Source organism: Aplysia californica, unplaced genomic scaffold, assembly GCF_000002075.1.
Source record: "Aplysia californica isolate F4 #8 unplaced genomic scaffold, AplCal3.0 scaffold00214, whole genome shotgun sequence".
Lineage (NCBI taxonomy): Eukaryota > Metazoa > Mollusca > Gastropoda > Aplysiida > Aplysiidae > Aplysia > Aplysia californica.
Window position 1 is genome coordinate 296107 of NW_004797484.1, and position 27730 is coordinate 323836.

General features: G+C 39.1%; 1 protein-coding gene and 1 non-coding gene across 2 annotated transcripts; one reads left to right on the forward strand and one right to left on the reverse strand.

Annotated features, from left to right (window-relative positions):
• Nucleotides 1–1803: 1803 nt before the first annotated feature.
• Nucleotides 1804–25776, reverse strand: LOC101855564 (WD repeat-containing protein 3). The gene is made up of 25 exons (XM_005099453.3): nt 25655–25776; nt 23407–23591; nt 22620–22829; nt 21578–21696; nt 20868–20946; nt 19994–20092; nt 18865–19017; nt 17856–17957; nt 17269–17366; nt 16555–16690; nt 14683–14873; nt 14002–14095; nt 12798–12899; nt 12020–12105; nt 11652–11720; nt 10670–10742; nt 10180–10337; nt 9298–9409; nt 8540–8725; nt 7430–7495; nt 6842–6916; nt 5460–5548; nt 4657–4785; nt 3997–4090; nt 1804–1998 (listed from the first exon to the last, which is right to left on the reverse strand). The coding sequence occupies exons 2-25, from the start codon at nt 23575–23577 to the stop codon at nt 1864–1866; spliced, it is 2826 nt and encodes a 941-aa protein (XP_005099510.1). The 5' UTR covers nt 23578–23591; nt 25655–25776; the 3' UTR covers nt 1804–1863.
• Nucleotides 25777–26033: 257 nt separating this feature from the next.
• On the forward strand, nt 26034–26106 carry TRNAK-UUU. Its single transcript has one exon. It is a non-coding gene; the product is annotated as a tRNA-Lys (tRNA).
• Nucleotides 26107–27730: the final 1624 nt, after the last annotated feature.

A 27730-nucleotide genomic window follows, 5' to 3' on the forward strand; every position in this document is an offset into this window, starting at 1 on the left:
TTTGATCTTTTATGCTCCTCTTCATGCCAAACAAAGGTTTCTCTCTGGGTGTTATCATTTTGTTTCTCCGTGCACAAACAACTGTTAGTGCCTCTATCTATCATGATGTTAACTCTTTAATAACGAATATTAGGTGTGAGAAACTAGTACTAGATCTAGTACAGGATATATACAGTCAGGTATGGATAAGTCAAACACGTCTGGGGTTGACAAATGTGTACTCATCCATATATTCATTCAGGTTATGTCATATATTAAAAGTATATCAGTTGGGGAATGGCTTAGCAGCATATGAGGTGTATGCGTAATTTCAGGTTTTCCATGTTGGTTTTATCTGTGCCCAACTACATAGGTTTTTTCCATGGACAATGTTACCAGAAAGGGTAGGGAGGTTCTCATTTGCAAATTGTTGGCGGCGTCAACGCTCGGTGTTTTTGTCGAAATAGCGATAAAGTACTGATTTGTAATGATCTCAGTCTTGAAAAAAATTAGGCTCCATATATTTGTTATAGTGATTATACTCTGTTAATGTGGAGATGTTTAGTGCTCTTGATACTCTTTTATTGTCTGTCAAACATGGGGTTGCAGCCAGTGACTGACTTTAACAAATTTGATCAAATTTTAAACAACTACCATTTTCTTAAAAATTGACGGAGAGGTTAAAGAATGGTACCAAAATGTTCAGTGGATATAGGCCTTTCAAATGGAACTGATAAATTTGGCATACAACTACTTTGAAAATTTAGTTTCTGGTACCTACATTGTTATTCCCTTTGTGCTGTGCATCTTACTGTGTTAACAGCATCCCGCAGCGACCAGCGGAAGTGGAATAACAGCTACTTTCTTCTTTGTTTTATGCGGAAGATGTGGGTTCAATTCCCATATATGGGGAAGATTTTTATCGAGTTTCTCATTACTGTTCGCTGTTATAATCACTCTCAGCCCAAGTTGGACGTGACATGCAGGTTCAAGCATCCTTCCTCTTAAAAAGTAAATGATTTAAATTAGGGGGGAGGGGGCCCAATTGTCCATTTTTAAATGAGACCCATCACCGGTCCTCATTCCCCAGATGGTAGGCATAAATACAGTACAATAACAATACCACACTGGGGCAGACTAGAAGACTGATTTGTTACATTTTGGAAGGAAGTTAATGTTTCTGCCGTTGTTGAGCAGAATATTGTCAGTTCCTCCCTTTCTTTAACGTTTCACTGTGTGAACAAGTGACTATGATGATGTGTCATTTGGCCAATATCTGCTGCTCATGACATCGTTCTGTGAGTTTGTGCGTGTGTGTGTGTTTGACTGTGTGATATTAATGTACATGCGTCAAAGATCACTGTCAGAACTGTCAACCTTTTTCATGTTTATCGCCGTTTGAGAATAATAAAAACGCTGAAATAATCATTATTTGAAGATACCCTTTCTCCTCTTAGTAATTGAGTTTTAATTTTGTGCTCCTGAAAAGGCTTTTGCTGTGTCGAATGTGTTATCGTGTTGTCCCCTTGGCTCCTGTAGTTTAACTATACACACATGTGGTTTAACTATGCACACCCACCTCATGTAGCGATTCAACTTGCACTGGCTCGTCGCAACTCTCTGCTCTGTGCCTCGACCGCTACTCACGCAGTCTTCAAAAGTCTGTGGGGTAAGCATCTTACAACTACACCACAGACCTCACTGTCCAGTGGAAATTCGCTATGCATTATCATTGTCATTATTCTGCATTCTGAATCAAAAATGGAAATAAACTGTACACATGAAAAAATAACAAATGGCAAAAATTGTTTACAAGTCAAACAGTCACATGTAAAACACAGTAATTTTATTTACTAGTGACAAAAGAAATGCAATGCAACAATTTTATTTAATAGCAAGCATGGCTCGCTTTTTCTTCTTTCGTTTACTCGTGGCATCGGCAAACAGCGTCACGCTCTTCGACTCCTCTAGTTGCTTCTTCAGGAAGGACAAACCCGCGAGGTTGAAGGCCGTCACATCCTGGGGGGGGGAAGGAACAAGTGAAAAGATGAGGTGAATTCTTTGATTCCTGCAGGTACATGTCTGCATACAGGTACATGTCTGCATGCAGGTACATGTCTGCATGCAGGTACATGTCTGCATACAGGTACATGTCTGCATACACTCCCACAAAGAGATAACATTTCATTGGTCTCCACTCACGAAAAATATTCTGTGGCATGGTAAATTCACATACGCACATGTCACAACATGATAAACAATCACCATGAACGGAAAGGATGTGGGTGGTTGGCAGGAGCTCTGGAGCGAGTTGCTTCTTCTTTGCGACCACACACCTATCATCCTTATTGCTCCTGTATTCCCTGTAGGTTAATCTCTAGCAACACCACTAATCTTTCACACTTATACGACCTAACAAGTGCTGTAAAGCTTATCAAAACGAAAACTAAAATGAAAGAGCTTACCAAGACTCAAGAGCGAAAAGTTCCCAGGAAAGACAGCTTATGCAACAAAATTTCACTTTAACTGAACTGAAATATAACCAGTTTCACTATACCCGGTACAAACACATTCGTGTACACAAAAAAATCCTATTCTTTCTCCCATTCACTTTTGCTCCTACGTACATTGTACGACAGAACTGAACGATGTTCTGTTCCATTTTAGGAGGTCACAAATATATCTGGTTTGGCACTAGACACCTCGCCTGACAATTTATGTACAGTATAAGTTATTTGGACACAGGTTTCTAAAACTTTTTTATTGTGAACTCTCTTGAAGCTCCCTACAGACTTCTATACCTATCATAAAACTAGAGCCCTGGACCCCTACAACATGATGTAGATCCTATCCGTACGTCATGTTTTACTATCATATCCATACGACGTGGGGAACTCTGTGCCACCACTTTCCAAAGAAGAAATTCACTCATTAATCTGATCTGTACGCTTTGCATAGCAGTCTATCAAAATGATTTTTTGAGAAATACTAAAAGTTTCAAAGAGATCTTCGTACTAGAAGTATTCTAAAATGTGAAGAATACAACCTTTGGGTTCAAAATTACCCCAGGGCGTACGGATAGGGTTAAAGAAAAGATTGATGAAATCATGGCAAAGTCTGTATCACTGTTTAGTAACAGATCAGGCATATCAGATATCTCCCCCCCCCCCCCCTCAGGCGTGAAATGTTGGGATATCATACCCATATTAATTATTATTGCCCCTTTTCAGAAGATTATCTACTTTAAATTTTAAAACAAGGGCAGAACGCTAAAAAGTTATGTCTAGTGTCCAATTCTTGTCAAAACTTTCCCAGGAATGCATCCAACTAAAAACTCTGTGCCTCACTAAGACCACCACATCCCACCCAGAAGAATATATCCCCATCATTTCATCAAGAACACATCCCAATAACGCAATATCCTAAAAGCAGCTTCCATTAAATTAAATTCGTGACCTCTCAATCATGAGTCCATTTCCCAAACGCTATTCAATCTACAGTCTAGAACACACATACTTTAGCCAATAAGCACATAACAAAATGTGCACAATGCAAAAACATTGAAAAGTCCAACAATTTTTACTATACAAATTTTCCTTTGTGTATAAAACATGCATGTAGGGTAAAATTCCTACACGACAAAAAGATAACCTGCATCCCGCGAATTTCACGATGTGCATGCCAGACTGTATGTCATTTGGCAGAAAGTAAGAACTCTTTTTAGTTTTAGTAGAGGTTTTACGGCACTCGCAACAGCATAAGGTCATATGAGCGCCAGAAGATTAGAGGTGTTACAAGAGAGTAACGAACATAAAAAAGAAGAAGGGGAGATAAGGACAATAGATGTTTGATAGGAAAAGAAGCAAACCACACCAGAGCACCCGCCAACCACCCACTCTTAAAGTTTAAATTAAAGAAAGTAAGAAAGTTCAAAGAAAGTAAGAACTCTTACAGTAGGTAAGAACTTTTAAAGAAAGTAAAAACTGGCAACTCTGGTATACATCCACATCCACTCACCCGCTGCCACTGTACCGCTGTGACCGAGTGCTCCTTGAGCTTCTCCACCACCGCGATGTGAGCGCGGCTAGACGTGATCTCTCCGTGGTGGATTCTGCACAAAGAGAAGAAGGCAGTAAAAATTAAAGTCATTGGAGCTATTAATATCTTTTTAAAGGTTTTGGGGGGCTTTTTGGAACTTGAACAGATGGGTGATGTAAAAAGACCACAGACTTTTTTTAGAACGCCCGAGCAAAGAAAGGATCGGTGAAACACGACTGCCACAGTCTGTGTCACTATTTAGTATCAGGCACTTGGAGACTTTTTTTTTCATTTTTTTTTATAGTAAAGGGTTTTACGGCGCTCGCAACTGCATAAGGTCATATGGGCGCCAAGGGGTGGGTGTCAACAGACTTAGACTGCTCACCTCTCTAGCTTCAACAGCACAAGGTCTGCTTCAACTATCAAGGCACCCCAAAATAGCAGGTTACAAGAGAGTGACAAACATACAAAAGAAGTAGAAATTTGAAAATTTCCATTTTTTCACACAAGTAGGGTGATTGATCAGGCTATCGATTTAGCAAATAAAACAATTTGGCGCCAAAAATGAAAAAGATTTGTGTTGTCAGCTTAGAGCAGTGTACTTGACGTACAGAACTCCATGCTCTACGGACAACTTACTTTAATAAGAAGTTCAGACACTTGCACACCAGCTCCGTGTTTCTGCGACCGCTCAACAGCTCATCCAGGATAGGTAGAAGTTTTGTCACAAAAGAAAATGGCAGTGACAGCAGAGAACCAATCAGGTCGCTGAAACAAAAAAGAGAAATGTATTTTAAACAACTCACTAACCTGAAACAAAAAAGAGAAATGTGTTTAAACGACTCACTAACACAAAAATCTACCTCCACATCTTCTATCATGATGAAGAAAACGGCCATGGCACCAGACATGCGAGGAACATCAAAATAAATTGATAGGTTCTGTAAGACTTACTTATTTTTTTGTTGTTTGTTCACTTGAAGTATAGTTAGAATAGATTTTACTTTGAATAAACACAAAAGGGTGGTTCTTAGAAGATTCACATTAAAAGCAGAGCCTCCTGTAACTTTTGAAAAAGGCATGGAAGTGTGTTGTCTTTGAAAAATAAGACGGGCAAAGGGTAACACTTCTGAGCAAGAAGCATGTCTAAACTGGATATACGCTTTGTGCTTGTCAAATGAAGCTGTCACGTATTTAACGTCCAACCACCGATTCAAAGTAAAAGTAAGTGTATGGGTTTGTTTGTTTTTGTTTCAGTGGAGGGTTTTACGGCGCTCGCAACTGCATAAGGTCATATGAGCGCCAGAAGATTAGAGCTGTTACAAGAGAGTAACAAACATAAAAAAGAAGGAGGGGAGATCAGGACGATAGATGTTTGATAGGAAAGAAGAAGCACCCGCCAACCACCCACGCCACAACAACAATGAGGAAACAAGTCTCACCTGGGTTTCACCCTCCTCAGGGTCTCCAGCACAAAGTCTGAGGGAGTCTCACACCTGTAGGCCACCATCATAGGGTGAGGAGCCGGGGCCTGTCCAGAGACATGCACACAAAGATTCATTTTGATATATTCTATTTGTTTCTTCGTAAAAGAGGAGACTGCTCAAAATGAACACGTTTAATCTGAAGACAGCAGTAAAACAGGAGGAAAACAACCTCTCAAAAACCGAAACCCCAGATAAAGAAAATGCCATGGACATTACAAGTGTAAGTTTACAGTTTTCGTAAGAGTTTTATGGCACTTGCAACACAATAAGGTCATATAACTGCCGAAGATTAGAGGTGTTACAAGAGAGCAACAAGCACAAAAAAAGGAGGAGAGATCAGGACAATAGATGTTTGATAGGAAAGATGGAGCAAACCACACTACAGCACCCACCAACCACCCACACATTTCTGATGGATTTTACAGAAAAATGTTGATAAAAGGCACAACTATGGTAAATTTGCAGTTTTTAATGTATTTTTTAACTCCAGCTATGGAAGTCACCTAACTTTGGAGGCCATTTTCTGGCTAATTTTACCTCTGACACCAGGTGACCTCCACCTCCTTCAATAGCAAATGTGAGGCAGCGTGGTGGAATCAGACTCTCGTCAAAATAATCAAAGTGAAGAAACTTGCATTTTTCCGCAGGTTTGTGAAATTTTATCGAATTTTTATTTTTTGGCTCAACACCTTTCTTGCCTATTAAAGAACTCATTTCTGTGTGGATTTTTCTGAAAAACGATTAAAGGCACAAGAAATGTAAATTTTCAGTTACCACGGACTCTTAAGCTGAGGAAATAACTAATCTTTGGCGGCCATTTTCTCACTAATTTTACCTCTGAAAATAGGTGAACCCCACCTCCTTCTTTCGCACATATCTCAACTTGTTTTCAAGATAAATCGATATTTTTTTCACCCTAAAAAAGACAAGTAAACAAGCTTTAAGATGATACCAATAACTCTACATGCTAAAAAATTGACGAGAGCCTGATTCCATCACGCCGCCTCACAAATATCTCGACTTCTATTCAAGATAGATGGGAATTGTTTTCAACAAACGCAAGGTAAATGAACAAGCTTTAAGATAATAACAATGACTCCATATACACAAAAATTGAAGAGTGCCTGAATCCACTGCGCTCTGACACAAGTCTACAGTTCTTGCATTGAAACTGAGTCTTCGCTGCAACACTTTTCATGATTTTGTCATGTTACTGGGCCTCTTTCAGCTTTATCAGTCTATCAATAAGAACAATAGTAACACTGTAAAGAAGAGGGAGGATTAAACCACATGAGGGCGCCTGTAGAACACCACCAGAACAAGAGGTCAAGACCCACCTTTCCACCCGCCGCTTGAGTCTGCTCAGCGATTTGACTCTCATAAATCTCCAAGGCTTCCATGATGCGTTCCGTCTGGGGGGAAAGAGAAGTACTCTTTATCAAACATGTCAATGACAATGGAGTGGGGATAGATTAACGGATGGACAGACAGACAGACAGACCGAGTCAGCAACTTCTTAGTTTTAGTAGAGGTTTTACGGCACTCGCAACTGCATAATATAAGGTCATATGAGCCCCAGAAGATTAGAGGTGTCACAAGAGAGTAACAAACATAAAAAAGAAGAAGGGGAGATAAGGACGATAGATGTTTGATAGGAAAGAAGAAGCAGACCACACCAGAGCACCCACCAACCACCCACAGCAACTTCTCACATAGATGCCATGAATGAAAACTCATTTAGTAATGTAAGCGTCTCAGGCACAAATAAAACAGTGCCTCACTCAGTCACGTCAGCACCAACCACAAACATTTTTGTTTTTCTTTGGTCTGTCATCCAACTTCTACCAAACGATAACAATTTTACAGGCTGGACCTACTGAGAACAATAAGAAAAAGATTTCACCATAAAGAACAAACACACTTACGCCTTTGACTGTATCCATGGTCTTCTTGCCTGCCATCTTCACCTCCTCTGTGGTTTCTCCTGGGACCTGAGAAAAAACCCAGAACGATGATGTGTTAAGTTGGAGCGTAGAGAAGCCGCAAGCGCAGCATCACAATAACGGTCATGTAGTGCAAAGACGAATTAAGACAGAAACACCAGTATGTTGCACTGAGTTTGTTGAAAGAGAAGCATATCGACACAACAACATTATATGTGAGGCAGCGTGGTGGAATCAGGCTCTCGTCAATTTTTGGGCATGTAGAATTATTGGTATCATCTTAAATCTTGTTCATTTGTCTTTATTTAGGTGAAAAAAGTATCCATTTATCTTGAATGCAAGTCGAGATATTTGTGAATGAAGGGGGTGGGGGTCAACTGCTTTCAGAGGTAAGATTAGTGAGAAAATGGCCGACAAAGATTAGTTATTTCCTTAGCTTAAGAGTCCGTGGTAACTGAAAATTTACATTTTTTGTGCCTTTAATCAACGTTTTTAAGAAAATTCCATACAGAAATGAGTACTTTAATGGGCATGAAAGGTGTTGAGCCAAAAAACAAAAATTTGAACAAAATTCACAGACCTGTGGAAAAATGCAAGTTTCTTCACTTTGATTATTTTGACGAGAGCCTGATTCAACCACGCTGCCTCACATATAGAGAAGGAAAGAAGCAAGACAGACAGACAGAAACACCAGAATGTTTCATTGAGTAAAGAAAAGCACATCCTCACAATAATGGTCATATAGTTCAAGGCAGAAGCAAGACAAATACACAGAAGCAGCAGAGGGAAAGAAAAGACATAGGACCTACCAGTGGAGCCCTCCAAACACCCACAGATTGTTGCATGAGCAGAGCAGGTCAAACTTTCTTACAAGAGATGATTCAAAGCTCTCAAAAATAAACCGAAAATTTCTAAAAAGCTTTAAAAACACACTGCTAAATCCATAAATTACTTTGTGGTTACAACAAACAAAAAGTCGGAGCAAAACTTAATTAAACCATAATGAATGGAACGTGTCAGTCATGGAAATGTAACAATTTTGCTACATTAGAAGAGGCCAAAACTTGAGCCTCACACCTCCCTTGCACTTACCACTTCCTCCCCGTCTTTGAGCAGCGACTCTGATTCCTCCTCCTCTCTCTCCATCTCTCGCTCTTCCTCCAGGACCAGGGGCTCCTCTGTCTTCTCCCACAGCCTCAGCGAGCGGTCATGTGACGAGCTGACCAATGTGTTACCGCTGGGGCTCAATGCAAGGCTCCTCACCTCTCCGTGGTGACCCTGAGAACAAAATACATCACCTGAATAAATATTTCTACACATAGTTAACTCTTTGAACCCCATCGGACACTGGGAGCGTCCAGTAGGCTACTAGTGACAACTGTTTCGTTTTATTTACTGCTAGTTTTCGCTTGTTTTTCGGAACTATTCCCGAACAAATTTTTTTTAGTAATGTCTAAGCCTTTGTTTCCGCTATTTAGAAGTTGGAAGCAAGCTTCTGGGGTTATGAGACAGAGTGCAAAAGGTTTAGATGACTAGAAAAAACTCCGAGCTTAAAGAGTTAAAATACAGTCAAAACTTGCTCACAGAGTCAGAGTAGAAAGTTTTATTTTCTGCAACTTGATAGTCAGAAAATGTTCATTGCACCATCTGGAAAACTTAACATTAGCTTATACAGAAAATGATGTCTTCCGAAAACTGGAACATGTGGCATTAAATAAACTGTGAAGCCAATTAAACTCTTCAAAGGAAGCCCTACTTTGCTTTGGTTATTTATTACTCATGCAAAAAGTGTAACAGGTCTGCAAGGTAGACATAGATATAAGTCACAAAGGTAACAGAATTTCTCTCACCTCCAAAGTCAGGATATTCTCAAAGTTATCGGCATCCCACTGCTTCACTTTTCTGTCTTTGCCTCCCGAGAAGAACAAATGTGTCTTGGGCACAAACCGGACACAAGTCACACTGAAAAAAGATGGGGAAAAAATAGTGGACACGTTTTGAGTTCAGCTCAAGACAAAACCGAGAGTAGCAGATTTTTCATAAGATGATAAAATGAAGAACACTAAAAAAAAAATGTCAAATAAATCATACAATCCTGTTTCCTATAGGCCTTATGTAGAATAAAGGAATCACTATATTCAACATATTTTGGTTCTCTAGGTTAAAATCTGAAATATATTTACATTGAATTTTAATATTTTAACATTTTAGCATTTTAGAATCAATTAGTTAACCAATCGTGCAGCGAACTTTTGCGAAAGTAAACAACTTGTGTTTCGCGTGCTCATATGACCTTAGCAGTTGCGAGCGCCGTAAAACCCTATACTACTACTACTACTACTACTAAAATCCCAACAGTGAGGACATGTTCTAGGAAGAAATACGAGAAACACAGGAATACCCACTATCTATTCAAAATTCTTTAACCCTATCCATACGCCCTGGGATCATTTTGTACCCCCGGGGCTGTATTATTCACATTTTAGAATACTTCTAGTGGGAAGATCTCTTTGAAACTTTCTCAGTATTTCTCAAGAAATCATTCAGACAGACTGCTATGCAAAGCGTACGGATCGAATTAAAGACTAAATTTCCTCTTCGGAAAGTGGTGGCACAGAGTTCCCCACTTTGTATGGATACAATAGTAAAACACGACGTACGGATAGGGTTTGAATACAACTTAAACGTTCTAAAGTTACAATTCACAGACGCTGGCCATCAGATCAGCTTACCTTTCATCATGAGCAAAAATGGATTTGTGACAGTCCCCAAAATCCAAGCCCCAGATTTTTATGTTGCGATCTGCCGAACCTGTGATGATGAGAGTGCTATCCGAGGAGATGTCCATGCTGGTCACTGGCAGCTTGTGGCCGTAAAGTGACAGGAAAAACTGGAACAGAGGAAAGATCAAACAAAACATGTAGCTAGAAAATCTAAGAAAGAACGAGTTCCATTCATAGTATACAAGAAATGAACTCAAGCTTCAAATTCATAAATAATAATAAAGTGAGAGCAAAATCAAGAAAACAAAAGTCCATTGAAACTCAACAATCAAATGCCATTGCCTTTTTTCACACAAAAATACTTGATTCGTCCACATAATTATCTCTCCTTTCCTTTTCTCTCTCTCACACTCATAGGCATACACTTACAAAATTACAATTATATTCATAAGAGCATCAAGCCCTAATACAATGTCTTCATCATCCACGTTCCACTCACCTTCAGCGTGTCAGCAAAAAACACTTTGACAGTGTTGTCTAGAAGAGCTACAGCCAACAGTCTGTGGTCCGGCCTGGGAATATAACAAAAATTTTAATAATAAAAATAACATTAATAATAATAACTGCATTTATATAGCCTATAGCAATGCTCTACAGTAAGCTCTGAACGCTTTACAACATACATTTTACAACAGACTGTTGAATATCCATCCAAGTCTTTCACATAACTTCAATCATAGAAGTAGAAAAACCCTTTAAAAAGGTAGACCTTCTGCCTCCCCAGAAAAAGCAAACACACATCAAAATATCACGACTTCAGTGTTTTCTTGTCCTGTCTCCATTTTTAACAACAGTGAAAATAACATACATAAATACACAATATTATTACACGAATACAGAAAAAATGTCACAACCATGCCATAGCTGGTCACCACTGTGCAACCTATTTTATTACTATAATGACACTGTCAGAGAGGGTCACCTGTCTAAGATGACCACTTTTTTTCTAGATAATGACTTTGAGCGGTCCTCTTGGCCAGGGGCAAAAGTACTTATCTTTGAAATTAATTACCATCAAGAACAGAACAATGGTGGCATGGGCAACTTTGGAAAATATCTAACATTATTATGAATTTGTCTTATAGCTCCTATCATTTAATGGAGTCAAAGAGCTATACCTTCACTTCTAAACTAAAACTACAAGAATGCATCACGTAGACCACTGTGATCCCATGCCAGAGGGTTTTTTTTTAAACATTCAACTTGTCCAGTCAGCATCCAACACCTCAAATAAAGCAGAGAGCAGGGCTTTAAACAGTTAAACAGCTTGCCAGCTATGTATCATATTTTGGGAGAGGAAATTTTAATTCCAATTGAGACGTCAAAAAACTGTTTGTAAAGATTTTTAAATGTTAAAGTCTTTAAACTGGCTGTAAGTTTGCGTCGTGCACAGACACCTGACAATATTTGAAACCACTTACGAAAACTTCACACCAAGAACATCCTCGTCCATTTTCAGTGTTCTTGTATGTTCCAAGGTCAAGACTTTGCTGCAGAGTAAAAGAAATAAAAACTAGGTTAAATTCAAAAACCAGCAAAAAAATAAGATAAGTTAGGCCATGTAAAAATACCAGGGGGGGAGAAAACAAAGGACACACTGTAACTAAGAGCAAAAAACTGTTTCAACCTTTGGTCAGTCACCCAACGGGGAATGACTAAACTCTACTCTCACCACAAAATCAGCAGCGAAAAAACAATTTCCGGAATGAACAGAGCTCAAACATTGTGCACACAAACGAAATCTTTCAAAACAATTCTCAACCTACGAGTAAGCACAAAAAACACTCACTGTTGCACAGTCTGCGTGGGATCACTGGTCAGTTCGTAGTTCCAGAACTTGACCTCATGGTCAGCCCCTCCGGACACTAGGCCTCTCTGTCACAAACAAAACAAAACACTTTATATATCATAAGCTATTTAGATGAGTAGAAAAAATAAGTGGAGCATTTCCTTAACATTTTGCAGTCACTTGGCGCCAGGCCTGAGAAGTCCGTTGCAGTCACTGTCCTCGCTGGTTGACCACATGGGGTATTTTGTACTGCTGGCTGTGTGACTGCAGAGTGTTAAACAGCCTTTTTTCAACAATGATAAAGATAAAAATAACTGCATTTATATAGTCCATATCAATGCTCTACAATAAGCTCTGAATGCTTTACAACATACATTTTACAACGGACTGAAGAATATCCAACCAAGTCTTTCACATGACTTCAATAACTTCAATCATAGAAGCAAAAATAAGCCCCCCTCCCCAAAAAAGGTAGACCTTCTGCTTCCCCAGAATAAGCAAACATACATCAACATATCACGACCTCAGTGCCTTCTTCTTGTATCTCCATTTTTAATCACAGTAAAAACAGTTCATAACAAAGAGTGAGCTTAAGAAGAAGTCACATTTTCAGTTACAAAAAATGGAGATCCGACAAGAAAGCTCAGAGATCGCGATATGCTGCCCCTAAATTTATGCCTTTTGGTGTCTCTGCTACACACAAAATATGTTTGAGGATCTCAGATCCAACCAGCTTTTCGCACCCAAACCCTCAATAAGAGCCGAGTAAAAGAATCACCTTGTCCGGCATGGGCGCTATAGACCACACAGCCCCGGTGTGAGCCTCCACAGTCTCCAGTAGTTTCCCTTGGCTTGTGTCAAACAGCTGCAGCTTGCCACTCTGCCAAAAACAGGGTAAAAAGAAAAAAGAAAAATAGTGTCGCAGGTTTGCCAACTTTTACAAAAACGTATCACGCACATTAAATGTTATGATGACATAACTTGAGAATACCAAACAACAAATAAAGTTACATGAAGTAAGACTGGTTTCCCTGACAGCTGAATCTGGGACAGTCCCCAGAAATTTGGAACAGCTGGCAAGTCTAGTATTGTGAATTTACTCCAACACTCCAGGCGTACAGCAGTTTATCCTTACTGGTCACATTTCGAACGGACTTAACCACTTCAACTACCTTGGAAGTATATATTATATCTCTGGCCAGCCGCTCTCAGTGGCTTGCGGTTGGGAACACTGCGCCAGTGAGCCTTTACGATGACTTCGAAGTCAAATTACTTTTCGGCATTGCCGAAAATGCGTCTCTTTTACCGGGAGATAATTCATTAGACGAAGAACTATCTAAATTGGTTCACATTTTTATATTTAGTGACCAGTTAGTGACATAAATGTCAGATTTAGATTTCGTACCAAAATAGGGTCCCAGCATAGTGGGTTTACCCCCCACGGAAATTAAGAGTGAACACATCTACATCTGTTCCCCAGTTGTTCAGCTAGTATCATGCCAAACAGAAAAACGAAAGACATTGGTCTGCATCCCTGACGGGTCATTTTTGATGATGGATAGTTTAGGGAGTTATCAGTGTCCACTCACTTGGCTCTGGCATACAGGAACGAGATGTTACAGAGATAAAAAGGGTGCCAAATTCATACCACACCACAAACAAAGCGACAGTAGCATACACGCATCTACTTGTACAACAACTAAAGCATCATCATCAAGCAGATGGATGAAAGTTCTGCAACCCCAAAGGATTTTACAGTATTTCGAAGAAAAATTGTGGTCGGCTTCAGAAGTCATGAGAAGATATTTCATACAACAAAATTAAAAATTATTTTTATTCCATATTTTTTCTTTAAATATATTTAAAGATACCCTTTGATTACAAACTTAACAAAAAAAACTTGAAAATAGGTTAACATTTCAAACCCACAAACTTCAGGCCATTTTTAAATATCGTCAGCTACTAAAAATGTCTCTGCTTACCTTTGTGCCAATGACGGCGTGGCGATCCCCAGTGACGAAGAGAGAGCACAGGGCGTACTCACAGGACATGGTGCGGATACACTGTAAGGAGTCTCTGTGCAAGACAAAGAATTGTTGTGTTTCAAGAGAGTAACAAACACGAAAAAAGAAAGAGTTGAGATAAGGACGATAGATGTTTGAAAGGAAAGATGGAGCAAGCAACACCAAGGCACCCGCCAAATACCCACGCAAGACTGATAAGAAAGAAAGTCAGTACTTGTGATTCAGTTATACAGTAGCAACTCAACACATAGATGGCTTCAAGGCTCTAAGAAAAGGCACATTTGATATAATATGTTAGTGTAATGAGAAGCACATTGGCAAGACAACGGTCACTTTGAGCAGGGAAAAAGCAAAACAGACAGAAACAACAACGGAAAAGAAAAGAAGTAGGACCTACCAGTAGCACCTTCCAACCACCCAGATAGCAGTATTTTACTTTAATCCTCTGTACAGCTGATTATGATGAACATGGGCTGGGTGACAGAAGAAATGACCAGGATAACAGGTTGTTTTTTTTAGGAGAATCCAAGCAGAGAAATGTGTCTTGAAACATGACTGCTCATGTCAATTTCAGACCTTACACTTGAAGAAAGAGAAGCAGTAGTTACGAGGTTCCTGGTAGTTTGCGAGAAAGCTCACCGATTCCACAACTTGACCTCCTCGGCACTGGCAGACAAAATGGTGGCGTTGTCGAGACTGACGCTCAACGCTCGCACCTCCGTGCGGTGTCCGGCCTGGGAGAGAGAGGATACCTCGCTCAGCTCGGCCTTGTGGTTGGCATGCTGGAGGACAGCGATGTCCAGACGGTTGTCCGCCAACAGGGCGCAGATCTGGAGAGGTCAAAGATCACAGAGTTATACTCTCTTTGCCACAGTCTAAAGCAATCCCTCGAAATCTAGCAACATCTTCACTCTTTTTATCCGGGCTACAAGTAAATTCAGAACAGCTATACGATAATAATAATAATAAATAGCATTTGTATAGCGCATATCCCTGCTCAACTGCAGGCTCTATGCGCTTTACACTATATTATTACCCCAGCAGACAATAGAACACTCCGAAACATTCTCAGCTTCCGCGGAAGCATACAGTGCAAGCTGCGGATTTCACGTGCTCAAACACAATCAAATTGACAAGATCTTTCTCTGTCTATAGCTGGGTACCCATTTCCACCTGGGTGAAGTGAGGAAAATATGTGCAAAGTGCCTTTCCCAAGGACACAACGTCGGGCCCCTGACGTGATTCGAACCCACGACCTTACGGTTGCGAGTCCGAGAGCCTAACCACTAGGCCACCGACGCCACTAAAAGAGCTAATTATGCTTGCTATTATTACCAAAATACGCAAATGCGGCGATGCTAGCTCTGTCTGAATATTTAAATTTTCAAATGAACAGTGGTTTCTTTGTTTTTGATGGGTGTAGAAGCTTGAAAAATGTCTCGAAAACACACATTCACGACCGTAAAGTACTTTTTGAAGTGGCTCTGGGTTGTGAGGGGGAAATGAGACTAATTTGAAGAAAGTGACTCTGAATCAAGTGCCGTAAATTCCATTGTGGATGATAACAAACAGGACTTAGACTCATCTAATAGCGATTCAGATCATGGTGAAGAGGTCAGTACTGGAATTTGTGCAGTACCGATGGGTAGGGCTAGATCTATAAATCCAAGGGGACGTTGTGGAGTGGCAGTCAGGGTCAAATTGGAGGGTGGAATACACCTCAGAATCTACATGATGCAATTGGTGTAATTCCTAACCACATATATTTTCAGATACTACATTTCATTTCTAACATAACTGCCTAATTTCCTTAAAATCCAACAATAAACGTGAGAACAACGGCACTTTGAAATATACACATTGAATTCAAACTCATCAGGCGCGGCAGCCCCAGGACGGGTACAGAGTGCGTGGGGGTATGGCCAGGATAAAAAGGGTTAAGTCACAGGGCTATTCAACTACAAAACAAAACAGACACATTTTGAAACCTGAAACTTTATAGAAACACTAACATTTTCAACAGCTATTTAAAGCCTCTATTACAGCCAATGAGAAAGACAAATTAAGACGAGAAGCAAAAAACAGTATAAACCGGTCTTTACTGACACAAAGATCCAGAAAATTATGTTGTCTCAAGACGAAACTTGTCTTAATACAGCAAACATCATTTCCAATCTAGTAATTTTCAGCTCCAAACTGATTAACCCAATCCGTACGCCCTGGGGTCATTTCGCACCCTTGGGGTTGTATTCTTCACATTTTAGAATACTTCTAGTACAAAGACCTCTTTGAAACTTTCAATATTTTAAAAAAAATCATTTTGACAGACTGCTAATCAAAGGGTATGGATTGGATAAACGAGTGAATTTCCTCTTTGGAAAGTGGTGGCACAGAGTTCCCCACGTCGTAAGGATATGATAGTAAAACACGACGCAAAGACAGGGTTAGCAATAGGGTTGTAATAACACTTTTTAGATCACGTAGTTCAACTCAGGCTGACCAGAGACTCACCCTTAGTTCTTTGTTGTGGTCATAGCAGGCGTGCACTGACCAGAGCTTGGCAGAAAAGCGGAATCGGTCAAGGCGCTTAATCTCATCTTGAAGCTTGATAGTCACGCTGGCTGTGTCAACGTCTTCTCCCGAGTCTCTGACAACAGAAAAACACAAAATTGAACAACATGAAAGAACTCTCATCAGACATGCATGAAAAAGTCACTTACTTGAAATCATAATAAAGGACTTTCTATCACGGAGGGGGAAAAAATAAAACTGGGTTGGAATACAAAAACACATCTCAAACATGACTTCTGGCCCCACCACCACCCCCACGAAAAAAAGCAAGCCTGCAGGGACTGAATATAACATACACAATACTTCCACCCAATAAAAGACAGACATGAACCTGAGCCCACCTCTGGTATATAAACAAAATTCAATTTTTACTCAAAATCCTGATTGGTAATGTCTTAAATCCCTGACTTTCCTTCCCAGACACGGGCACACCTGTCTAAGCCTGCAACTTGAAACAAAAGCAGACAATCAGTTCTCAAACAAACAAATTGTTTCTGAGGTGCTTTTCTAACTTTTTAAACTTTAAATGACAGGGAAGTGACAAAAAGAGAGAAACAGTAGGGAAGGAAAAACTATATGTAAGAGAGAATAATAGTAATAATGAGAAAAGGATGAAAAACCAGCCCCTAAGAAAAATGTTTGTATCACACTTACAAATGTCTCTTCCTAAGCTTCTTGATCCGCTTTGCTCTTAGTTTGTTGAGTCCTTCTTCAGTTGGAAGTTCAAACACTTCCAAGTGCTTGTCTGTGCCCTGAGAAGGAAAGAAAAAGGAAATAAAACATTCTCATTAATGAAAACAATAAGCCAAAATGCTCAAAAAATTGAATCCAGTCTCACATCTTACTCTTCCAACATTGTTAAGGTACAGAAATGTTTTGTTGTTATCGATCCAGAAAGAAATGTTTTAAAACCTAAGATAACAGAGGAAACTATGACACTACATGTTTTCAACATTTCACTTTTACGTGTTCATTGAAAACAAAAATATCCCCCAGTAAAGCCAATTCCACGTTTACACAATTGTAAAACACGAGCAAAAGCCAATACAACTTTAACACATATTAGTTGCAATCTCCCCGTAATCATTTATCTTTTCAAATCGAGCCCAGAAAGGACACAAGAAACTTTATTTTGACCGTAAAAGACAAAGAAAGCAATACTAAAAGTTAAGATAAACATTCTGCGTGAGAAAAGTTTTCAAACTTCTCCAGTGTGTCTTGCATTCTGTACATCAGCTTACATGACAAAGCAGTAACTTTTCCTCGGGATCAGAGGTCAGGCAAACAACACGCTCTCGTCCTTGCCTCATGACGGACCCCACTTTCTTGCATGTGAGGATACGCTAAAGGAAAGAAAATAAACGTAAATGAAATTCACGTGACAAGCAATTGCAATGCATGACTTGAAAACAAAGCGGTCTTATAGTTTATTGTCACAATTATTATTCAATTAAAAAGAGCCTCTATCGCACAGAAAAGTAGTCATCAACTCATCAAGAACACATGCACTATCTGCATATGTGATACAGAATTTCCCCTACAGAAGTGAAAGCTGCTCATTTGTAAATTTACTGCCACACAGCTCATGGCACCAAAAAAATGATAGGTAACATTTCAGTGACTTAACATAATTCACCCCAAACCATAATTCACAAGACGAGCCTCAGCTTTGCAGCAGTAAAGAACAGAGAAAAAAGATAAAGATTGAAGACTAAGATACCCTGTAAAAAAAAAAAAAAAAGCATGTTCTACCAGAGAAAGTCGTAATGGTGAAACATGTTGGAGCCGGAATACACAAGACGAGATGAACTGTTAAGACATGATATAACCAAATAGGTGCGACACTGCATTTTCTTCTATGAGTATATAGAACTATTTGATAACACAGGAGCTTAAAATAAAATAAATCAAATTCATTACAGTGACAGACAAATCAATTGACAATTTATGTAAATTTTCAGTTGTTCATGCACACATGTAGAATCTTTTCTTTTTACATCCACTGAGGGTAATACAGCCTAAGATATCTATCTGTACGACAGTCTTGCCTTTTCATTTGACTTCCCACAAAGGCAAACTCATCACTGCTCTGTCCACAATGGTCAAAATGCAGTTCATTGAATACACCAGACGTGTTTGGTTCATACAACTATAGACAAGACTACTAACAGTCACATGTTGTTATCATCATAGACATGCAATCATTCCGAACGAATGAGAATAATAACAAATAGAACAATGATAACTCACCATGGCTTCATCATTGGCTTTCTCTTCCTCCGTTCTCTCATCATCACTTTCATCATCCTCTTGGCCTTCATCTGTTTCAGTAAGTCCTCCTTCAAGCTTCCTTTTCTTGGCAACTGGACCCGAACTTGTGTCCATTTTCATATCCTCCTGTTCCTAGTATTCAGGACAAAAATAGCATGTTAGGCCAACATAATATGATAATGTAATACAAAACATCTACAGCAACTGTCACAAAACCGTTTTCCAAAATAGCCAACCAACACGACAACATCTAATTTTTTAATCATCACCATCACTCCAACGACCGAAGTAATCAACAAAGTTCAAAAGAGAAAAATAATAAGAGTCCATTTGATAAACATTTTTGGCTCAGTACGAGACAGATCTGTCATTAGGGCAGGACATAATTATCTACTTGACCAATTTTGTCGTTACTTTTACAGAGGTGCCAACGATATGACAAAAAAATCCCAAACTTTCCAACCAGTAGAAACGTGTAAGCAGGGATTCAAAATTTACAGATCATACTAATACATCTGGTATCTGGACAACTGGCCTACGGTCAGACAAAATGTGCACAATTTCAGAAATCTGGAGGTCCACATGAGAGGCAGCGAGGTGAAATCAGGCGCTTGTCAAAATAATGAAAGTCAAGAAACTGGCATTTTTCTGCAGGTTTGGGAATTTTTATCGAATCTTTATTTTTTTTGCTTAACACCTTTCATGCCCATTAAAGAACACATTTCGGTGTGAATGTGACTGAAAAAAATGTTGATTAAAGGCATAAAAGAAGAAAAATTTCAGTTTCCAGGGACTCTCAAGCTAAGGAAATAACTCAACTTTGACGGCCATTTTCTTGCTAAATTGACCTCAGAAACCAGATGACCCCCTCCTCCTTCAATCGCCAATATCTTGACTTGTATCCAAGACAAATGGATATTTTTTTACACCAAAAGCAAGGTGAAGGGACAGGCTTTAAGACGGTACCATAACGCAGGCCCGGAAATTGACGAGCGCCTGATTGCACCACATCGTAACACATATATTTCTGGTGAATTGGCCCCTCTGCTTTCAACATGTGGCTGACCAGCAATTCAAAGAGGAACTACTCTCGACTCTCTCGACTCACCTCAGCAGTGAGGTAATGGATGTCCCACACTCTCAGCTCACTGTCCACGGAGCCAGAGACAAGCCGAGTCTCGTCTCGCAGCAGCACAAAGCCGTACACCTGGAAGGAACAAAACAAAAAAACAAAAACAAAATTATAGAAAGTTAACTCTAAAATGACCTATACATAGAGAAGAACCAAATTCACATTCACGCCACAAAATTCCATAATTTTGGTTGTTGCTCAACCAGGGTATTCACAATGGCATTTGCCTCGGGTCAATAAGACAGGAGGTTTAGCAGATACATTGTATATAAAAACATGTAACACCTGAACATAGAATAAAAATCAAATAAGATTAACACTACACTACAGTTCACCTTCAAAAACACCATAAATGAGCCTCAACACAACCTGCTGAATGAATAAAGCTAAACTGAGCAATGGTTGTCTTTTCGGTAAGTAATTACCTCAGTGACAATACTTCAAACGCCCAGATGAGTACGGCGCGTCATATCCGAATTTAGCCCACCCCATCCCTCTCTCTTCCAATACAAAGGCTCCATATAAACCCAGAGAGTTACAAAGAACTAATTATAAAAACCAGCAATAACAAGACGCAATAGCTACGATTGTCACTAATTTTGAGTCTACAGTAAAAAAAATAAATTTTTTTTAAAGATTAAATAATATCAGAAGAAACAACATACGTTCATAGTCCCAAATGCTAACATACTCTAAACCGTTAACATGAAGCAATTACAAGCATAATCATGACAATGTAGGGTAATAATATAGTGTAAAGCGCATAGAGCCTGCTGTTTAGCGGGGATATGCGCTGTACAAATGCTTTTTTTTTTTTTTTATGTATTCCACTGGCATTTGCACTGCTTACCTCAGCCCTATGACCAACTACTGTATAAAAGCAGTGCTGGGTGCCCAGGTCCCAAAACTTGATGTAGCCGTCTTTTGAACTGTTGAGGAGAAAGAAGAAGCACTATTACTTCCGTCACGACGCTGCAAAAAGACTAGAACAAAGACAACATGAGAGAATTGACCGCAGAACTACTTGGGAAAATTGACTTGAAACAGCCTTCAATGAAGGAAGTGGCAAACAGATTATAATAAGGAACAGGGCCACACTTTACTGTTACCATAAGTCAACTTCATCAGTCTGGGAGTAAAGACTTAAAAAGAAACCCTAGTAACAGTGCTGGAAGGTATAATTCAGTCCCTCATCCTTGGTACATCCCAGCTGAGAGTTCGTAAGTTACTGTCTGAGGAGAAAACAAGTAACAAAAAACAAAAATTTTGATTTTTTTTTTATAACACTTGTGATTTATAAGAAAATAGGAAACATGCTAAACACTTTTAAAGTAAATAAAAAGGCTTGGTGGTTATGCCTAACATTAATAAGACAAATATTAATCATATCATGTTTTTGTTTGTTTTTTGCTTCCAAAGAGAAGAATAATTCACAATACAATTGGAACTTCAGACTAAAAATTACATTAACAATCTTGTTGTACATGACATCCTTTTCTCTCAGTATAATAATCGCAAACACACACGCATTAGACAACAAACTAAGATGGGTAGGAATACCTCGTGACCAGCAAATCTCTATTCTTTAGAAATGTCACTTTGGTGATCTCCTTCCTGTGTCCCTTGAGCCTGAACAGTCCAGACTCGCTGACAACATCCCAGAGAATTACATCTGTGTCCTGTAATGAACGACAAGTGCAAAAAAACAAATTTTTTTTTTTCTTAATGACCAACTATTGTAATCCAAATTTTTTTTAAAGAGCAGTGCCAAAAGGTATGAGCTCAGAGTCTGCTGGACCAACTTATTGTTGTTTTAGTAAGTTTTACATCACTTGCAAAACAATTAGGACATAGAAGTGCCAAAGACTAGAGATTTAACAAGAGAGTAACAAACACACAAAATAAGTAGAGAAAGGACGACAGGATCAGATGTTTGATGGGAAAGAAAGAGCAAACCACGCCAGAAAACCTGCCAATCACCTATTCTGGAACAACACAACAACATTCGGGCAAAGGAGAGTCAAAAATAGATCAAAGTGGTCATAAACAGCAATAAACACTATCATATCATGTTTTGGGGGTTTTTTTTGCTTCCAAAGAGAAGAAGAATTCACAATACAATTGGAACTTCAGACTAAAAATTACATTAACAATCTTGTTGTACATAACACCCTTTTCTCTCAGTAATAATCGCAAACTTACTTTACTTTACTTTTCCGATCCAGCGGCCATTTGGGTTCTAGCCCTTCGGTCTGTATAATCGCAAACACTAACGCTAGTTTATTCAAGATTCCCCTTTGTGTTTTGTTTGAGTAGAGATGCACATCAACACAATCAATAACTGCCATTTAGTACAGGGCAAGAGGAAGATGGACAGACACAAAAGAGGTAAAGAAAAGAAGCAGGACCTGCCAGTGGCACTCTCCAACCACCTAAGGTTCCCTTTGTAGACAATTCCATTTCAAAACGTAACATTTCAGCCCCACGGCTGAAATCCAATTAATGTATCAGCTGAGAAAGACTGTCAGGAGTTTATAAAAATATTGACTTAAGTCTCAGACTGACCCCAAGTTCAATAAATAAACAATCAATAAGTTTATACCTTAGCACCAGAAACAAGACGGAGGCCATTTGCATCATAAGAGAGAGCAGTAACAGCAGATTTGTGACCTTGAAAAGTCACGTCTGACTGGCCAGTACTGAGGCTAAAAATCCTTATGGTTCCATCATAATAACCAACTGCCAAATCATCAGTCTTTGGGCTTTTGGCCAGACATGAAACTTCTGACTTTGCTCCCAGAAGACTTAGCACCTGAGGGAAAAAGTAAAGAACTATGATTAGGAAAAGTAAGCACTCAAATACGACGGGGAAAAAAAAAGATATCTTTTACATTTTAACAAGATATTTAATTTAGTAAATAATCACGAATACTGAAAAAAAAATGTCAATAATGTCTCCAGAGTGTGCTTTCAAAAGAGTAGTGTATGAGATGTATTTATGTTAGAATATAATGTTCACTGAGGTGAAAGCTCAAAATTTCAGGAGTCAGAAATGGTGAAAGTGAATAATAAATATGAGAAAGGAAGAAACAGAGCATTTGTTAAAGATTTAAGGAATTCATTGTTCTAATAAACAACAAAATGAAAGTTCTCTTCTGAACTGTTAACTGTAAAGTTCCCTCCAGAAACTGAAATCAGAGACAAACTGTTGCCAGAATCATTATACTATACAACTTTGTACAAAATGTGGTTGGCATCGGAGCATCTCTACAGTCTTCAAATGTACAAAAGAAACATGTATACAGTAGTACGAGAGTCTACTATTCAAATTCAAGGAAAGGAAACAGTTAAAAGAAGAAAATAACCAGCAGTGAATACAGACAAATTACCTTTTCTTTCTTCACCAGATCCCATATGTACACGTTTTCACAAGCGCCAACAGCACATCGCACGGAACGAGAGGCATCCCCTGGTAGAGCAAGAATGTTTGACTTCTGACTGGCTACAACGCCAAACACAGGTCCTGGTGCCACTCGGAGGTACTGTTTTGTCACACCCATGCTTCAAGCTCAAACTGAAACATATAAATATTTTTCAAACTTAGTTACAGTTCAAGTCGCTATAACAACCACCTGTAAAATAAGACAATTACCTCTGTTCAAACCACCACTCACCCCCTCCCCCTAGCGGGGTTTTTTTTTACATAAAAAATAACACCGAGTAAGACGACCACTTTTTTCCTCAACAATGAGCAATATGTGGCTATCTTAGACAATTTTTACTGTGTATGAGAACAGATATCAAATAAAAATTTTGAGGCGGTACATCTTCAAAGGTGAGCATTTTAATATAAATGAAGTCAGTCTCAAAATTTGCTTCCAATGACCCCGTTAATCATGTGAACTATTAGCACAGTACGAAATCAATAAATGTTCAAGACAAATTTGATTTGGCCACGCCCTTTTGTTGATATACTGCTTCTGGTAAGCCTATGTTAGTATGTACTGTATTCAGCCAACTAGTCAATTAGTAGTTTAAAAATAAGTACTGGGTCTCTGGGTAACTGTTTGTTTTAATGTTAGAGATGAAAATAGGCCTAAAGTTGAACATGTCCTGGACAATCAAGAGGGAAAGGCGGTCATCTTAGTAAAACAGGTGCTCTTTTTTAAGCAGGCCAGACAAAAATGAAGAAATAAAAGTATTTCCTTGTTAGGTCTTGAGTAGGCCCCTGGTATAGTCATTGTAATCAATGGGGGCAAAAACCTGATCACCGCAGTCGGATTTCATAAAGTTTTAAGAAGCTAGATCTTGATCTATGCCTCTATCTATAGCCGGCTCTATGTCTCTGAACGTTCGGGAAAATAAACTTGAACTCTATTTCTCTGAACGGTTTCCGTTCTCGAGTTTTTTGGTTATTTGCGAATGGAGTGGCCCGTGTGTGTGAGTGTGTGTGTGTGTGGTGTGAGTGTGTATCATGTGTGTGTGTATGTGTAAGGTGAACGGTTGGGGGGGGGGGGGGGATTTTTTTTTTATTTAGTTTTTGCTTTAGGGGTGACTAAATGCAAAATAGGTTACTGCCAAAGTCGAGCAGTCTTGTTTTCTCGCAGTACCCTTTGAAGGCATTTTCAAATGAAGGAAGTATAGTCCAGGAACGTTGCTCCAACTACAACTGAAGTACAGTCAAACCTGTGTAAGCCGCCACCCATTGTCAAGGAGAAAAGTGGCCGTATAAGACAGGTGGCCGTCTTAGGCAGGACTGATCAGGACTAAGAAAACAAACCATTCCCATCTGAGGTCCCAATCTAAAGTAGCCGAGATCTAGATCTAGATTAGATCGGAAAAAAACTATGTTCGGAAGGAGTTAATATAAAAAACAAACACGGCGAGATCTAGTCAACTGGCGAGGGAAACCCCGGAAGACAACAAAAATAGATGGAGGAAACACGTTCATATATTTGGGCCAATCACAGAAGAGGTGTAGTGTAGGAGCTCGTTGTAGCTTCATGTGTAGCGTAGCCAAAACCCAAACTCCATAGCCATAGACGCCATAGTTAGTTATCGTTGAGGCTAAAACCGGGGTGCTTTTTCGGTAGTTCCCACCCCCCCCTTATATTTTGAGCCTGACCTAGATCTACATCGAGATCTATACGTTTGATGCGAGCTAAGATATCAAACCTAACAACTGCGAAACATCAAATTATGGTCAAATTCAGGGGGGCATGCCCCCCTGAAACCCCCCCCCACATTTTTATTAGGACAGGGGGGCAAGCCCCCCTGAAACCCCCCTCTCTTGAGGCCAAAACCGGCGAATAACAATTGCGGGGTGGGAACTACCGAAAAAGCGCCAAAACTTTTGGCAAAACCGGATTATCCCATGACTACCATTTAGGCCCTACTAATTCTGGGCTCAATAAATAGCCTGTAAATTAGAAAAAAAAAAGGCAGGCTATGGACACACTGAGTCTGAGTAAAAGTAAAATCAAAGTCAAAAGAATGGAATGGTTACAAGATCTGACTGATGACTGATGATAGAAACAGAAAGTGGGTCTATTGACAGGACGCAACAACAATTACAAAGTAACAAAGTATTCAATCTATTTCTTTACACTTTAAAAACGTCAAAACCTTGATTCTTACAGTTTACTCTCTGCAACTATGAAGGATGACCGGTGCTTCCGTCACTAGGAATCCGCGTGTGGTGGTACATAAACATTGCAAGCCGCCATGCTGGAAAAAAACTACATTGGATAGAGAGACGAGAGAGAGAGAGCGTGTTTGATTGATCATTCTACCTACTTCCGGTTTCGCTTTCGGTATTTATGCACAGAACATGATAATAACAAAGATACTTTTATAAAATAAACATGCTTCAAGAGAGAAAATTAACGTCTTATTACGATGAATCTTTCACTGCCAGAAAAAAATCCAATGCAGTACACATTTAATATGAACGACGCAAAAAGCCGGGACCTTATAGTAACCATGTGTTAAATAAGTTTACCCCTACGTTCGGGCAGCCCGGTTAGCTCAGTCGGTAGAGCATCAGACTTTTAATCTGAGGGTCAAGGGTTCGAGTCCCTTATTGGGCGCTGCTTAATTTTTTTTTTTCTTCAATTAACTGTCCATTCGATGTTGTTGTTGGTTTTTTTTTTTTTTTGGTTTTTTTTTATAATGACAACCAAAAATATATAAGCTGCAGCATTTTAAGTCGAAAAAGATCCCTTTTTTCTCTTGACTAATTAATGAACTTGCGTTTATCTATCTGTCTATAAAGCTGGGGGCTGGGAGGGGGGTGGGTTTAGTTTAATTTTCAAAATAAATGCATGAAAATATAGTCCTATCCCTGCTTTCTGATAAACTTATTTATGTGGTGGAGTGGAGAAGTTCATACCTTAATAACTCTGATTAGTATAATTTAATAGCCAATTAAAAGATAGGTATAAGAGTGAATAATTTTGTAAGCAATATCGGTAACAGGCCTACATGCCCCCGTTGTTCTTTGAGATCTGAGTTCACCGACGTACTCTAAGGTATCGAAGAAACGTCCTCCCCCCCCCCCCCCCCCCCCCCTTTTATTTTTTTTCCCACCCCCCCCCCCCCCCCCTTCCTTTCATTTATAAATGTTGGACCATCATGACGTGAAACATTATATCTTGATCTAGAATCTAGATATCTGAATGAATCTTCTTTTTTTTTTTCTTTTTTTTGTAAATGGAAATTACCCTCGGTACACTAGTACCGGTACCGGATTGGCTACCTCAATAATTTTCTGTGCATTGGTTTATTTTTTCTAATGAAACTGGTTTGTTCCTAAATGGGAAAATTTGTCACTGTAGTTAACTTACTATATGTGAGGCAGCGTGGTGGAATCAGGCTCTCGTCAATTTTTGGGCATGTAGAGTTATTGATATCATCTTAAAGCTTGTTCACCTGTCTTTATTTGGATGAAAAAAGTATTCATTTATCTTTAATACAAGTCGCGATATTTGCAATTGAAAGAGGTTGGAGTCACCTGTTTTCAGAGGTAAAATTAGTGAGAAAATGGCCGCCAAAGATTAGTTATTTCCTTAGCTTAAGAGCCTGTGGTAACTGATAATTTACATTTTTGTGCCTTTAATCAACGTTTGTCAGAAAAATCTACACAGAAAGGAGTTCTTTAAAGGGCATGAAAGGTTTGAGTCAAAAAACTAAAATTTGATGAAATTCACAAACCTGCGGAAAAATCCAGGTTTCTTCACTTTGATTATTTTGACGAGAGCCTGATTGCACGAGGCTGCCTCACATATATAAAAATGGCTGACATTGCATGATCTTTTGTTCTTTTATTTTCCCGGCTTGCCACGACCGACGATCATGTGAAACATTATAATATCTTTGTTTTGTTTTGTTTTAATACAGGTTTTACGGCGCTCGCAACTGCATAAGGTCATATATGAGCGCCATCATTATATCTAGAATCTAGATATAATATCTGAATGAAACTTCTTTTTTTTTTTCTTTTTTTTTTTTGTAAATGGGAATTATCCTCAGTACATTAGTGCCGGTACCGGATTGGCTACCCCAATAATTTTCTGTGCATTGGTTTATTTTTTATAATGAAACTGGTTTGTTCCTAAATGGGAAAAGTTGTCACCGTAATTAACTTACTATATGTAAAATCACTGAAATTGCATGATCCCTTGTTCTTTTATTCTCTCTCTCTCTCTCTCTCTC

Excerpts from the sequence above, each read along its gene's own strand:
- LOC101855564 (XM_005099453.3), bottom strand. The coding sequence starts at position 23,577 with ATGGGTGTGACAAAACAGTACCTCCGAGTGGCACCAGGACCTGTGTTT. Across the intron at positions 17,958-18,864 it reads AAGCCAATGATGAAGCCATG|CGTATCCTCACATGCAAGAA; the intron begins GTGAGTTATCAT and ends TCTTTCCTTTAG. Across the intron at positions 8,726-9,297 it reads AGAATATCCTGACTTTGGAG|GGTCACCACGGAGAGGTGAG; the intron begins GTGAGAGAAATT and ends TTTTGTTCTCAG.